The sequence below is a fragment of the Podarcis raffonei genome, chromosome 6 (genome assembly GCF_027172205.1).
Source record: "Podarcis raffonei isolate rPodRaf1 chromosome 6, rPodRaf1.pri, whole genome shotgun sequence".
Lineage (NCBI taxonomy): Eukaryota > Metazoa > Chordata > Lepidosauria > Squamata > Lacertidae > Podarcis > Podarcis raffonei.
Window position 1 is genome coordinate 40,227,568 of NC_070607.1, and position 15,830 is coordinate 40,243,397.

Consider the following 15,830-nt stretch of genomic DNA (forward strand, 5'->3'; position numbering starts at 1 on the left):
ATCTATTGTGGTTTGGTCACCTATTGAAGAACTTCCTTTTCCAGCAAGCCTTTAACCTGGGTATTCTTATCTCTGTCTATATCTATATTAGATTTTAAACTGCTTTATATTGATGGGGTTTTTTTTGTTAATTGCTTTGGAGTGTTTCATGCGATGCAATTTATAAATCACATAAATACATACATACATTAAATCTGGATTTGGCCCTCCACATCTGCTATTTACTTTAAAGTCTAGTTTGGATCTTAGCCAGGATTTGCAAACCACTTTAAAACTAATTTCTTTCAGATCCAAACTTGACAGGGGCATATTTCATGTGTCCTTGTCTTTCACCTATAAAGTGGGAGGCTGGACAAGTCTTTCTTTTAGAATAAAAAGAGCATGTGAGAAAGGGATGCTGAAGTTTTCCCTTCCAGTCCCCTCCCAACCTCCTGATCCTTTCCTCTTCAGGCCACTGCCTTGAGCACTTGTCTCTTTACCTGGCTCTGATACTGAGAATGGAGACAAGTGGCTGGTGCAACCACCTGAGAGGACCGAAGGCGTGAGAGAAGGAGGTTCAATGCTACTCGGGTGATCTCAAGACATTTTGCTGCCTGAGGCAAAAGGACAAGATGGCATCTTCCCCCCATGCCACATACAGAAGCTGAAAGTACTGGCAGTTGAATTTTATTTTAACATTGGCAACAGAGCAACATTTCCCACTGTACCCACTGCAGCAAGCTAGTTTAAGAGGTGCGGAGCAAGTAAGCTTAAAGAACTCGGGGGATATGGCAAAGGGACTGCTGCTGCCCCTTGGCTTCCCTCTCCCAAGGCAGCTCCCTCACTCTGCCTAATGGTAGGGACGGCCCTGAGTGCTATTCTCCATGTTTATTGTAAAAGTAGGACACCCACCCACACCAATCTCCACTTTATGTGCGAATGCAGTAGACATGTAAAACAAAAATCCAGTCAAGTTCCCCCCACCCCTTGATAAGATGAGAGCCCTTCTGAGGATTCGCTAGGCCCAATTGCCACCTCTGGTGCATCAATAATGTTAAACCCTGGTTGAGAGGAGGCAGAAATTGGTACCAGAGAAAAGGGTGGTGGAGGAGAAGGAAGTACATGCGTCTATGGTCCCCTTTGAATCTCTTAACCAGTGTTATGTCTGCCAATTTTTCATGCACTTTGGGGACTTTAAAGGACTGCAACAAATCCAGTAGCAGGAGAATCACCCTTGGCAAGGTTACAGCATCACATAACCCCATCAGCTTAAAGTGTCACGCTGTGCTTAGCACATTAGGGCATTTTGTCCATCAGCCCATGTGGGCCTATTAACTTAATTGTTCTTTGTTGAAAGTGACCCATTTGTGTGCGAAGAGACAGTTTGTAATAATAATTCTTCATGAAGGGGAGAATATGTGGCCAAATTGTGCCTGTACCTGCATGTTAACCTCCCCCACCCCCACCTTTGTTTACTTATGTGCATTGCTGAGCGTGCCCCCATGGGTGGTTATATACATTCTTCCCTAAACACAGAATCCCTAAGGAGGAAGGTACGTTCTGAAATCCCTTCCTTTACTCGTGCAAGTCTCATGCCGCACAAATGAAGATAAAGGTTTTCTTCAATAGCTTTTAGTTCTTATTTGGCACAGAGATCTTTACAGGCACCAAAGGAATCCTTTCCCAGCCTGGTTTGGCCAAAGTCTCTTTTGTTAATCCCCACAAAAAGGTACGTCGCCGTGTTGCTCTTAACCACTTCTCTTAATGTCTGTTTCTGTGTGAGCTGATTTCACTGCCTCCCCTCCCCTCCATTCAACCCAGTTCCCCCTATGGAATATTGAAGGACTGAGCCACCCCCTCCCTCCGCAAACACCCACCCACATCCTTTAATTTCTCTTCCTCCCCCCATGCCTGATGCTTTTCTCTTTCTCTCCCTGCTCCCTCTCACCCTCCCTTTTATTTTAGGTGACATTGTTCTATTCACCAAACCTGTAACTTTAACAGAGGGTGACAGGGTGACCTTGACGACAGATGTTCTTATGGCAACAGATGGCACTGGCAAACCCGGGAAGCTGCTGTATGCCATTTCTGTGCCACCTGTGCATGGTCAGATTGAGTACATCAATTATCCCGGCGTGCCCATTTCCCGCTACAGCCAGTTGGATGTCGTGGCCCAGAAGGTTTGCTACGTTCACGACAATAGCCACGAGGCTACTAAGGACTCATTCAGGTGAGAAGGCCTCCCTGATTATCTTCTCTTCTCCCTGCGCTCTCCGCTCGCAAAACCTGGTTTTAAAACATGGGGAAACATATTTCAGGGGGCTAAATGTTAACATAACTTCTGCACGGCTCTCGGTGACCATATTACAATGCTGAAATGCCTGGCATGAAAATGCAGAAAGTGTGATATGTCCTCTCCTAAGTTCAGCAGCACATACCAGCCATTTATTAACTGTAATGTTTTAAGGCCCCCAGTCAAGAGTAGTGGAAGATGCGCACACATGGCATTGCAAGATTTTCGTATTGACTTTTTAATGAATTAGCATATGAATTCAGATCCATACGTTGCAGTGCCCCTCCCAACCACACAGCCGCCACAGGTATCCGGGGGGCAGCAAAGAGAGACTGCTAATTCTGTTACTGTTGTGCTCCATCTGAAACTGTAGTTGCTATCTGGGATAGGGTTTTTCTTTTTTTCCAGTTGGCGGGGGGGGGGGGAATCCACAATATTGTCTGAAATCATTGGTAGAAGTTAATCCAGATGGTGGTGTCGTTACTAAAGAAAAGCATATGTTGGCTATTATGGTACTTAAATGTAATGGTTTTATATACCTCGAGTGGGCAGAAGATTGGGGGGGAATACAGCAGAATTTCCCTCTCTCTCTCTCTCTCTTTCTATCTCTCTTTATACCAAGTATGGCAGAAAATAGATTTCATCTTCCCTTTCTGCTGAATTTCCCAACAGATGTGGCAAGTTTAATGGATTAGAAGCTCATTAATACCATCCTCCTGTAGGAAAGAAGCACCCATATTGCTTAAATCAGGAACAGGATAAGGACTTAATTTATAGCTCACTTGGGTGTCGTCCTCTTCTAGGTACTTTGCTCTTTTTCACATACATAGTCGCTAAGTATAAATTATATGCAAACACGAATATTAGGGTCCCGACACCATTTTTTTGGTTAGAAAAGCAGTTTTGGAAGATGATGACAGAGAACAGGGAAGCGGGGGTGGGGTGAAGAGTTGGGGTGCTTAACTCTTTCCCTGCCTTGCTGAAAGCTTGCATCTGAAACCCTGTGGATGTGGAAAGCTGCCTGGGACAATTTAGGAAACATGAGGCAGGAAAGATGTTTTACTCTCTCCCCATCGCTTCCTCCCCCTCCTTTTCAATCACTGTCTCCTGTTGCTGCTTTTCTAAAAATAAAAATGGTGCTGGTCCCCTTAACTTGTTTCTTCTTCCCAGTTTAAAATTGAAAATTATTTATACTCCCTTTGCTACTAAATGGGCACTCTAACTAATTTTATTCTTGCAGTGATTAAGTGTGTATAATTTCCTAAGAAATGAGTTAAATTAACAAGGGGAAGAAGCAATCCGTAAATCATGTAAACGGTCTTTTTCTAAGTGAGGTTAAGACCATCATTAAATAAATCACAGGCCCTAAAGCATGGCCATTTTTTTCTTTTGCATTTTTGGTATGTGGAAAATATTTTCTTCTTTTCTCCCTTCCTCATTAAACCTTCTCTCTCTCTGCTATGTGTGTGTGGGGTGGGGTGGGTCAGCTTCATTAGTGTGCTGGCTAATCCTGGTTTGTGGATTAAAAGGGTGCAGGTACTCTTCCTAAACTCTTAGGGAAGTTCTCCTCTGATCTCTCCTCTCTCTCTCTCTCTCTCTCTCTCTCTCTCTCTCTCTCTCTCTCTCTCTCCCTCCCTCCCTCCCTCAGCTCTTCACCCCATTTCTTTCCTGCTTACCAACTTATCTTTCCACTCTTTCCCTGTCCCCAAACTTGCCACTATCATCAAGGTTGCCTTGGGCAGGTCTGAGCATTGTGCAATCATAATGATTTTGTGCTCATGATGGTATCAGGGTGATTACAGTGGTACCTCGGGTTACATACGCTTCAGGTTACATACGCTTCAGGTTACATACGCTTCAGGTTACAGACTCCGTTAACCCAGAAATAGTGCTTCAGGTTAAGAACTTTGCTTCAGGTTGAGAACAGAAATCGTGCTCCGGCGGTGCGGAGGCAGTGGGAGGCCCCATTAGCTAAAGTGGTGCTTCAGGTTAAGAACAATTTCAGATTAAGAACAGACCTCCAGAACGAATTAAGTACTTAACCCGAGGTACCACTGTATATGCAATCCTGTTTTCAGTGCTCCCCCCCCCCATCTGCAAAAGCTGTGCTTGTTTTCCAGTCAGTGCATGCCCTGTAACTTTCTACTGAGATCCTGTAACTTTTTAGACCACAAATGTTCTGGGCTGGGTTGTCCCTCTTTGGTGTGTGAGTGCTTCAGGTGGCAGTAATGTGGAATCCTTGAGGAACCATCACAAAACAGCTGTTGTTGCTGTTTAGTCATTTAGTCGTGTCTGACTCTTCGTGACCCCATGGACTAGAGCATGCCAGGCACTCCTGTCTTCCACTGCCTCCTACAGTTTGGTCAAACTCATGCTGGTAACTTCAAGAACACTGTCCAACCATCTTGTCTTCTGTCGTCCCCTTCTCCTTGTGCCCTCAATCTTTCCCAACATCAGGGTCTTTTCCAGGGAGCCTTCTCTTCTCACGAGGTGGCCAAAGTATTGGAGACTCAGCTTCACGATCTGTCCTTCCAGTGAGCACTCAGGGCTGATTTCCTTCAGAATGGATAGGTTTGATCTTCTTACAGTCCATGGGACTCTCAAGAGTCTCCTCCAGCACCATAATTCAGAAGCATCAATTCTTTGGCGATCAGCCTTCTTTATGGTCCAGCTCTCACTTCCATACATCACTACTGGGAAAACCATAGCTTTAACTATACGGACCTTTGTTGGCAAGGTGATGTCTCTGCTTTTTAAGATGCTGTCTAAACAGCTAATAAAGCAGAATTTTTTGTACACTGTCCACCCGAGCAGCTAGTTATGCTGCTGCACTAATGCACAAATATTGTGTCACTGGCATATTGCAGAATACACTAGCAACCCACTCACCACAACCAATCTGGAGGGGCCTATGGTTACTTATTGCCCTGTTCCATACAGGACCATGTCTCCCCACTCACTGAAATTAGACTTCAAAGAAAATTTAGATTGTAGTTGACATCTGAATTCATGCTGGCACTGAGTTAATCTCAACTCCTGCTTTAACTTTTGCTCTCTAAGATGTGTTTGAGAAACCTGTAGGCAAAGAGGCCTGGGTGAGTGACTGTTGAGGTGGAAAACAATTCAAGTCTAATTTCAGTGAGTGGGGAGAGATGGGAGGAGACCTTTGTGGGCAACAGGTGTGCCTACAGGTGCTTTCTTGGCATTTTCGGCCTTATAGGTGATCAGTAATGTGACTTGATTGAGACTGAGCTCGACCACCATCATGTCTAGATATGGCCCGCTGAAGTCAACTCTGGATCCAATGGAGAAATAGCGGCTGATATTTTATTTTGTCTGAGATTCAATAGAATTCATTTTTAATCTTCCGGGAGCTTCCAAAGCAATTGGGCAAGGAAACCCCTGTATTTTAGGATACAGTGCAATTTCATTTACTTGGATATAATACTGAAGTGTGAGTTTCTGAATGGAGCTGTGACACTGAGGATGAGGGTGTTGAACTAGGGTTCATTCATGGGACTTTTGCCTTTGCACAAATTTGGAACGTATTAGAATTGCCCGTCTCCAGAGACAGACAGATCCAAATGCTCCTCTGATGACTCTTGGGGATTTCCCTCTCATATCTTCAATGAAAGCCTTGGTTGACCTTTGGAATGCAGAAATGGTGTGAGTGATGGACACTATCCCTCTTGTGCTTAGTAGACCCAATCTACTCTCCACATCACATCTGATTTTGGCTCTTGGTATTTCAAAAGAGAGGTGTCCATACTCGCATCACCCCACTTGCACTGGGAATTTTACATCTTAATGTTAACTGGATGGGGGGGGGGAATGCAGTGGGAAAAGAAAAGGATTCTGAAGACAATCTCAGCCAGTCTTCTTATTGTATATTCCAAGACTCATTCCTTCTGCTGAAAACCATTCCTGAGGCTGAGCTCCACCTCTGACACAAAACAAGCCCTATCCTGATGGCCTCTTTTATTCAGATGTCCTTCTGCCTGTTCAGAAAGTGTGGGTTTCATTGACATTGGATGATGTGGAAGGACACCCATGGAATTCAGACAGTTGTGAAATTTGGATAATTGAGGTTCAGATAATGGGAGATTTCATTTTGTCTACACATCTGTTCAGCGTAAAACTTACGTTCTCTCCCATTTTAAGATTAAAAAATAAATAAATTCCCAATTGCTCTCTCTTGGTAGCTTGGAAGCAAGCTGCTGCCATAATGTTGTCAGCTCTCAACCATGTAACTGGATCCAATATCCTCTCCTGAAATGGAGGTTGAGCACATGAAAGAGATTACGTGCTAAGTATTTGTAGGAGAGGACACCATCTGTATGGTCCTTCCAGTGCTCTGCATTGGATGATTTAACCAGGTACACAGGGAGGTCACTGTGGGGGTGGATATAGAAACATCTTTCCAGTGCCTACAAAGGGTTAAAAGGAGAGGGATTAAAATATCCTTTTATTTTTAATTTTTTTTATATATAAAAAATGTGCACTCTAAATTAATTTCTGCTGGTAATCCTGATCGGGTTAAATAACTCCTCATTATTCTGCTACGCAGCTGAGGCTTCTCAAAATGTTTATCTTGTTTTGTAACTGGTACCTTCTGGCATATTCCAGTGCCAACTCTCGTAGCTCCTGCTATATTTCATTCTCACTATTTTTGGAATGGAGCTGCTGGTTCCAGGTGATTTAATAAATTGCTTTTTTTTTTTTTTTGGTGTGTTCCTTTTAACTTACCCATCTGCGCAACACATGCGTAACTTGCAATCTGTTGGCAGTTTGCAGAAAGACAAACTGTCAGAGCTGCGTGCATTTGACAACTTTGTTCCCAATTAGATTAGTGGTAATTTTAACAGATTTCAGGCCAGTCGGGAGAGTGGAGAGGGGGAGGGGAAAAAGAGAGAGAGAGAGGGAATGACATGTTATTAAAGCATCAATTTTGACAGACCTTGAGCACGTAGAGCATCAGTGTAAATTATATTAAATGCTTTAATTAAAGCTATGAAAGATTTACCCTTTTAAGCAGTAAGTGATTGCACGGCAAATATAAAGGGAAAGTGGATAACAGTTTCCTAAATGGCTTATGCTGTTCGAGACGGTGCACCAGTCGCTTCCTCCACCGTAATCTATGAGTGTAATGTTGGAGGCATCGTTAATTATTCATAGCCACATCTATGTAGCAGATGTGATTAAAAACATGAAGAGTAGCAGTTGGAGACTGGAGCACTGCCTATTTCTTTCTCTTTTTTAAAAAAAGGGAAAAGAAAACGCCGTGGTTCAAGCTCCCTTTCAATACAAAGCTGCTTAAAAATTTCCAGAGAATATTTAGTGCTGCGGTTAGATATCTCTGGTTTCGTGTGCATGCACATGCGCGCCCCATAATAAAGAAACTCTTATTGCCGCAGTACAGTGAATTCTTACTGATGCTGTATGAGCTCCAGGGCTCACTTGAAGTTGCCCTATTCATTTCAGCATAGGTTGCAGATCTTACTTACATGTCTGTCCCTGTCCCTGTGATAAATGGATTGGCTCCTCTGTTGAAAGGAAGGTATCATTCCCCACACCCAAGAGCATAGACCAGGGCATATTGGGCTTGCAGAACTGAACCCTGGACTGCTCTGAATGTATGTTTGTTTAAGGTATTCATATACAGTGGTAACTCGGGTTAAGTACTTAATTCGTTCCGGGGGTCTGTTCTTAACTTGAAACTGTGCTTAACCTGAAGCACCACTTTAGCTAATGAGGCCTCCTGCTGCCACCGCGCCGCCGGAGCACGATTTCTGTTCTCATCCCGAAGCAAAGTTCTTAACCTGAAGCACTATTTCTGGGTTAGCAGAGTCTGTAACCTGAAGTGTATGTAACCTGAAGCGTATGTAACCCGAGGTACCACTGCGGAATTGTCAGAATTTGTTGCTCAGACTGAAGAGCAGAAGAGAAACTGGGTATCTAGATGTGTGCATCTTTGGGCACAGGGGTGAGCCGGGGCAGGACGCTCCGCAGGGCCTCCAAGGAGTCTGCCTGCCTCCTCCCACTCAGCCACCCTACAGCTGAGGAGGAGGCGGTAGGCGGACTGTTTGGGGCAGCACGGAGCCTGCAGGTGCCCAAGCCACCACATCACTCCCAGGAGAGAAATGTGGCTCAGTGCACTGCAGGCCCTGCGGTGAGTACCACCCGGCATTTTGTCACCCCCTCAGTGGTGACACCCGGGGTGGCCCACCTCCACCACACACACCCTTCCTCCGCCCCTTTTTGGGCACTGGCTTTTAATCTCTATCAGTATTCCATTACCTTCTGTTTCATTCAGTATAATAGTCACAAACATTCTGTGACTGTATAAGAGCTCAGCCTATTGGCAGGAGTGGGATAGGGACTTGACAGACAGACAACAGACAGACAGACAACAAATGACCGAAAGATTATGGGATATGTACATGATGTATACGGCGTACCATAATGATGTATGGGAGCAAAGAAGGGGCAAGTAGAATTAGTTGGATATAATATGGGGGTACTGGGATGAGTGATTTATTTTGAGAGCATAATTTGGATTTCTAGAGTTATAGACTAGGGGTGGGGTGCAGCTCTCAAATCAGTAGCCTGAGAACCAATGCACATAAAGGTGCATCAAAGCATAATGACAATGTGCCAACTCCACTCAAGGATGTTCCTTGATTTTACAAACATGGACATTTGTGCGCAACAACTTTTGGTTTAGAAAAAGTTCTGTTTTTATTTGTTTGTTTAAATATACCGCTTATTTATTGAAGTTGCTAAGCTGTCTTATTGCGAGAAGGTACAGTAGCCAGAAGTCTAAGCCTTCTGGTCTTTTTTAAAATAGTGAGCCCCTCATATCTCGAAGCAGGTCATGGATATAGTCAGCCCTGCATCCTGGGCAGGGTGAATGAGTGCACTGCCATGCTTCACACACACCCTGGAATTATTTTTTTCCGGGTGGGGGAGTTGTCTTTTTAATTGGTGGCATGACAGACAGTGACAGCCTGCATTTTAAAAATGACAGCTTGTTTGAAGAAGAGGAACAATATAAGAATAGGACCCAGTTATTATGAAGAGTAGAGCAGGATTGGGAGTCTATTTGGCTAAAGGGTGAAAGAAAGAGATAACTTAAAGTGAACTGAAAAATATGTACCCTAGATTACTAGGGATTTTTTTTTCTTCAGGTAAAAGAGGACTGTAGCTACAGGCAGTCAAGCTTTTGAGCCTGGTATTCCTGTGAACCTCTACTTACTTGGGAGAAAGCCCCATTGAATTCAATAGGCATACCTTCTGAGTAGGCATGGTTAGGATTGTGCTGTTAGCCTTTTTTTTTTTTTTTTTGCTAACAATAATAGAACCGGAGGAAACTCCAGGTTCTTCACTGGCTCAGGTGAATATTTATTTGCACCACACAGCAGTCAGAAGCTGTAATTGTAGAACACTACACTACACTATCAGCTCACTTTATTTTCTTACAGTAGCCCCTGGAAATGATGGTGTGTGTGTGTGTGTGTGTGTACTTAAGTAGCACTGATAGCAGACAACATTTCTCTTAATTAGCGCTAATGTGTGAGAAGTATCCAGAGAAGCAGCAGATAGTGACATACAGAGAAACCTGAAAGCAACTATAAGGAAATTAACTCGTGTGCCTGAAGATATGACATCTCCCAAGCTTTGTGTCTGAATAAATTCTTGGTTATTTGTTGAAAAGAACATAGTGAGAAAACTTAAATGGTGTTTCTGAAGACTAGGCAAGTGAAACGTATACTGAGGGCAACAGAACAAAATGAGAATATCTACTGACAAAATGCCAAGAACCTATATTAAATCATCGTCCTGTGGGGCACAGTTCTGTGTTTGGGTGCTGTATATAAATAATGGATAACAAAGTAGCATTTAGAGTTTGACAGTAACATCCTGTCTACTCAGGGAAAAAGCTCTATTGAGGTCAATGGGATTTACTCCCAAATAGGCAGGTATAGGATTACAGCCTTAGAAGATTCAAATCATTCATTGCTTATTGCCAGAACAATAATTGCAACAACCCTGTTAGGTAGATCACAATTCTTTTCTTGCTGATGGTGAGTTGTGGCTGAGAGATTGTGGTTCCCAGCTATGGCTGCCTAATGAGTTTATGGTAGAAGGAAGACTTGAACTGGGAACATCCTGAACTACAGTTCAGTGGAAAGGGGTGTGACTTGGAACCATAACACATGATCTGCATGCAGAAGAACTGAGGTTGGATCCTGGTCATCTCCAGGTAGAGGATCCTGAGAGGATCCTGTCTGAAACCTTGTAGAGCCTGTGCCAGTCAGAAAGGACTGCACTGAGGTAGACAGAATAGTGAACCTGACCCTTGGGATAATGTTGCTTCCTACATTGTGTTTCACAAACTTATTGATCAGTTTCCAAAGCTGTTTGAAGGATGCAAAAATAGAAACTATTTAATAGAAACTATTAACTGCAAATTCTGTAGCTTTCCTGTAGTTATATAAAGAGCAGTATTGAAACTTATAGGCACTAAGGGATTTTTTGGTGGTGAATCCATTGACACTGAACATTTACTGTGCTGTTGTGGAACGTTCATAAACATTAGATCTATTGCAAGAATGGAGCTCTACGCAGCAGGTTGCTTGAAACAGTCCCATGACACACACCAGTCTTTACTTTTGTTGCCTTCCTCCTTCCATCCATAATAGCAGCATTGCTCTGCCTTTTAGACACTGCTGCCAACACCAAGAGAGGCAAGTGAACTGAAGAGCTCCAAGCCACTTTGGTTAGGCCTAACCCCCCTCAAGCCTACAGGCCATGGATGAGAGACAATGGCTCTCTTAGGCCTTTGGTTTCAGTTGAAAGAAGTAAGCATGCAACTTCATTCATTCATAGCTTTGCTGCCTCCCCTCCCCTGGCTTCTGACTCAATTTATTTATTTATCTAACAGATTTATATGCTGACCTTCTGTCAAGGGATCACAGGCAGTTTACAATTTTAAAATATTAAACACAAATTTCAAAAACAGCAGAGATCTCACAGGCTGACTGTCCCTTCAGGAGCCGACAACATGAGCAATTTGGCTGGGCTGTTTTTACTTCCTCTTCTTTTCATTCAGTTCTAGACTGCAAGCTTCTCAAAGTCCATTCACAGGACTGACATTGGAAGTTGGCATAACTGGGCACCTGCCAAGGTCCATTCACCAAGAATCCTCAGAGCCACCTGACCTTCCTCTTCCCTACCACCAGTCCCCAAGACCCCTTGACCTTGCTCTTTTGTTGTTACTGCCCATTCACCTACCTGCTCCAAGGAGTAGGTATTGGGAGAATTGGGAGGAGAAAAGGAAAGGATAAGTAACATTTTGTCCTCCCCTTCTATGAAGTGGTACAAGTTGGCCCAGAGAGCAAAGCAAATGAATGAGCACACAGATACCTGAGTCAACTGAGAGCATCATGCCCAAGGGTGCCCTGAAACCAGGAACAGGGCACTGCCATTCAACTCTGTCTAATGCCATGTGTAACAATGGAACCATCTTTTAATAAATAAATAATCTTCCTCTCTTCTCTTTTTTTCTGAAATAGTTTTACCATCAGTAATGGTCATACGGAGAAAAAAGGCCTCCTAGAATTGAATATTGAGCACAACGACCAGATTCCGCCTACACTGCTCACAAACAAAGGACTCCATATTGTGGAGGGGAGTATAGGTTTTTTAACTTCCGATATGCTTCAGCTTACAGATGTAGACAGTCCAGTGAAAAACCTCACCTATATCATCACACAGTATCCACAATACGGACATTTATACATGGGGGAAACTGTCATCTACCCTGGCCAGTTTACACAGCTGGATGTGGATAACGCAAAAGTGTACTACAAGCACAATGGAGGAGGTGGACACATTGATAAATTCTCATTTATAGCTACGGACAAAGTCAACCATGGATTTTTGGTTAGTGGACAACTGACAGATGCCTCCATAGAATTTACAATACAGGTGTGTATGGAAATGAAATATATTTCTTCAGTTTTCTAAACATGGTAAATGCACTCACATGAGGCAAGACAGTATTTTACCACCTGAGAGGGAAAAGTTGATGAATTTATCATATCAAACATTATGGTGGGAATTGTGCCCAAACCGTTGACTTGGGTCCAGAATATATCTTCTATCCATAAACATAATAAGAGTCTTCTGGATCAGGCCATCGACCCTTCTTCAGCATCTCTTCTCACAGTGGCCAACAAAATAAATGCCAATAGTAAGTCCAAAAGAAGGACCTGAGCATCTGGGAGGTGTTCAAAGGCATACAGCCTCCAACAGTGGAGATAGAAACTAGCCATTGTTCATGGAAGGTTTGAGAGTCAACCAAAGCTCCCACTGGAGGAAGAGGGAGAGAGCCAATTTTCGCAAATATTTTTTTACTCTAGCAGACACAAGCATTGCCTCCCACACTGTTATGTAGGGTCCCCTAACCCTCCAGAACAAATTTTCAGGGGCGCAGGAAAGGAGAAACCAGCTATCGTCACCTCCCTTTTCTTCCTCCAGCTGGAGTGTCCTGTGATTCGAGTTCATCTCATGGGAAGTCTCAATCTGAGCCATTCTATTCTAACTGTGCCTATAGCTAGGAGGGCATGACCTTGGATGGAAATGGCCATGTAAGCTCAACAGTGTGAGCCAAAGTACAAAGGAGAAAGGGTTCATAATAATCGCACAGAATGGGGGAAGGGGGAGCAGGTTTGGTTTCCTCTTCCTCATAAGATATGTGCCAAAATTCCATCTCCCGTGCAGCTGTTAAAGGTATAGGAGCTGTCTTTTGTGCCTGGTTAATCAAACCACAAATAACCTTTTGGGAGTATTACTGTTATAATCATCAGAATCCAGATCCATGGGGTGGTCAGAGATGGACAGGAACATTCAAAACAAGCCTCTAAACTGGTTGCATGATTTTGTCCCAAGACCCACTGATTTCCATGGGTCTAAGTGTTGCTGTTTACCTGTGAAATTTAGCTCTGTGCCTTTAAACCTGCTGCTTGACATTGGGTACACATTTAACTGCTTATTCAAGACTGAGAAGCTTAACATGTCTGGTAAATCAGCCTCAGTGGCCACCAGAGAGAGACACCTGGCAAAAGTTCAGAAATCAGTGTTTCGGAAAGATTGGTTTGACCAGCTCTCATGTGAGAACATGTTCCTGACCAAATGCAGTGAAATTCTAAATGACATTTAACTGATCCCTTGCTGCTCTTAACTATGGTCAAACCCTCCAAAACCTCACAGGGTGATCAGGTTCAGTCTATTTAGGTCTTTGCTTTTTGTGGCTTGCTGTTCCTGTTTTAAGGGTGCATTTTTGAGTAACCCAGTTTTGTCATGGTTTATTGAACAGTCTTGGGAGACACTTGCATTTTAAAATATGCTTTTATATGTTAAAACGTGGAGTGGGGGAGGTTTCCTCTTTACTGTGAACAGCTGCAATGTGTACACCCCGATCCTGTGCTTTTTCTTTTATTACTTTGTAGTAAACACCACTGAGTTCAATGGAACTTACTCCAAAGTAAGTGTGTAGCCTTCAAGTTATAGGTTACCTTATAAATTCAAAACCTACCTTAATCTCTTATTGTTATAACTCATGGTGCAGTTTTAGGGAGAATTGCAGGTTTCGGAACACAAGGAGTTAATGGGAAGTAGCTCCTAAATAGCATGTTTCTTAAATCTCATGGCCTAGTTTACTAATCAGTTGTCATAAGATGTCAGATAGGGAACCATCACTTAAGGACTGCAGAATGCAGTCAGTCAAGCAACTAATTGGTTGGACAGTGGCATGAAGGTGTATCTCCCAGAGGATGGCGAATTATCAGAACAGGTGAAAAAAGTTTGGATAGATGAGCATCTCAGTGGTATAAAACTCAACACTTGGCCGAATTACAATGATGTCAACAGGGAAAGTAGGGTTGTTCCTTCTTTGGGGACCACACATCACCACAGTGGACTGAAATGCCGTCATTCCCCTTCTCTGGTCTAATTTGAGGTTGAAACTACCAGTCAGCTGAATGCTTGAAGGAGCATGACCCAAGCTGTAGGGGGATAGCATACTTGGATGGTTTTTTTTTAAAGCTGAAAAAGCTTGTGCTTTCTATTCCATGTCCCTTTTGCAACTTATCCCAGCCCTTGCATCCTTTTCCCCAGTCAACAAATCTAGCGATCCATCTTAATTCAGCCTCTGGCTGTAACCCACTTCCCTTTTTCTGGTTTTCCCCAAAACATCACCACCAGGAGTTACAGTACTGTTCCCCAGTGAAATCTTTCCGTAATTTTTCCTGCTTTCCAGCCATTCCCAAACATAGAGCCTATTGATCCCTCCTTTTCTCTTTTAGCACCTGTCCACCATTTTTAAGATGCTGTTCCTTCTTTTCAGAATAACCACATCAAATCTATACAATCTGTACTTAATTTTTGCATTTTATCACTAGATGATTTATTTTGCCAATGCATCAGAATCCAGATGCCCTTTGAAGCCATTCCCCAGTGTCCTGGTACATAAATAATAGCTCATTTGAAATCCCAGAATTCTTACAGCTATTAAAAATAAAAGTGGGAAATGGAGGGAGTACTGGGAACCTACTGCTGTGTGCTATGTCATGCTGGTTTTTGTGTTTTTCCAACTGTAGTAATACTACTACTAATAATAATATATTTATTTATACCCTGCCCATCTTATTGGGTTTCCCCACTCTGGGCGGCTTCCAACAAAATATTAAAATACTGTAATGCATCAAACATTAAAAGCTTCCCTAAACAGGGCTGCCTTCAGATGTCTTCAGAAGTCTGGTAGTTGTTGTTCTCTTTGACATCTGGTGGGAGGGCGTTCTACAGGGCGGGTGCCACTACTGAGAAGGCCCTCTGCCTGGTTCCCTGTAACTTGGCTTCTCGCAGTGAGGGAACCGCCAGAAGGCCCTTGACGCTGGACCTCAGTGTCCAGGCAGAACGATGGAAGTGGAGACGCTCCGTCAGGTATACTGGACCAAGGCCGTTTAGGGCTTTAGAGGTCAGCATCAACACTTTGAATTGTGCTTGGAAACGTAGCAGACAATGTATTGTAGCAGACAACGGCAAGGGTGTCTGTATTTTCATGCAACTAACTTAATTATTAAGTGGAGCAAAATGCAATTTCACGTTTCATGTGTAATATTCAAGTTGAATATATTGTATAGATCAGGAGGTGGGAATCCTCTGGCTCTCCAGATATTCTCCCTAGGCCATTGGCCATGGCTTTAGAATTAACAAACAATACAAGTTCTCCTTTTCACCTTAATTTTATTCCAAATGTGTTCTCTTAACAGGTAGAATGTCAAGATAAAATGGTTCCAAAACTCATTGTAAAGGCAAGCCCAACCACTATACAAAACCTGAAAGACGGGAGGTTTGCAGTACCGATCACTGTTCACAACTTGAAAGTCACAGATGCCAATAGCAGAGATGAGGAACTCGTCTTCAGTGTTCGGAGACATCCTTTCTTTGGACATCTTGAAAATTCTGGAACAGGTATTTTATTTCTTTAAACTCT

The 15,830-nt window shown here is 43.2% G+C and overlaps 1 protein-coding gene across 8 annotated transcripts in view; it reads left to right on the forward strand.

The window, feature by feature from the left end:
* Positions 1 to 15,830, forward strand: part of LOC128415683 (FRAS1-related extracellular matrix protein 1-like) — a 119,971-nt gene that overhangs the window by 68,292 nt on the left and 35,849 nt on the right. For all 8 annotated transcript variants that reach the window (XR_008331040.1, XR_008331041.1, XM_053392245.1 and 5 more), the window contains exons 24-26: positions 1,945 to 2,209; positions 11,848 to 12,262; positions 15,607 to 15,808. Coding sequence is in view for 6 of the 8 variants with exons in the window: in XM_053392245.1 (XP_053248220.1) it covers positions 1,945 to 2,209; positions 11,848 to 12,262; positions 15,607 to 15,808 (882 nt within the window). In the remaining 2 variants the exon portion in view is untranslated. The remainder of the gene's footprint in view (positions 1 to 1,944; positions 2,210 to 11,847; positions 12,263 to 15,606; positions 15,809 to 15,830) is intronic.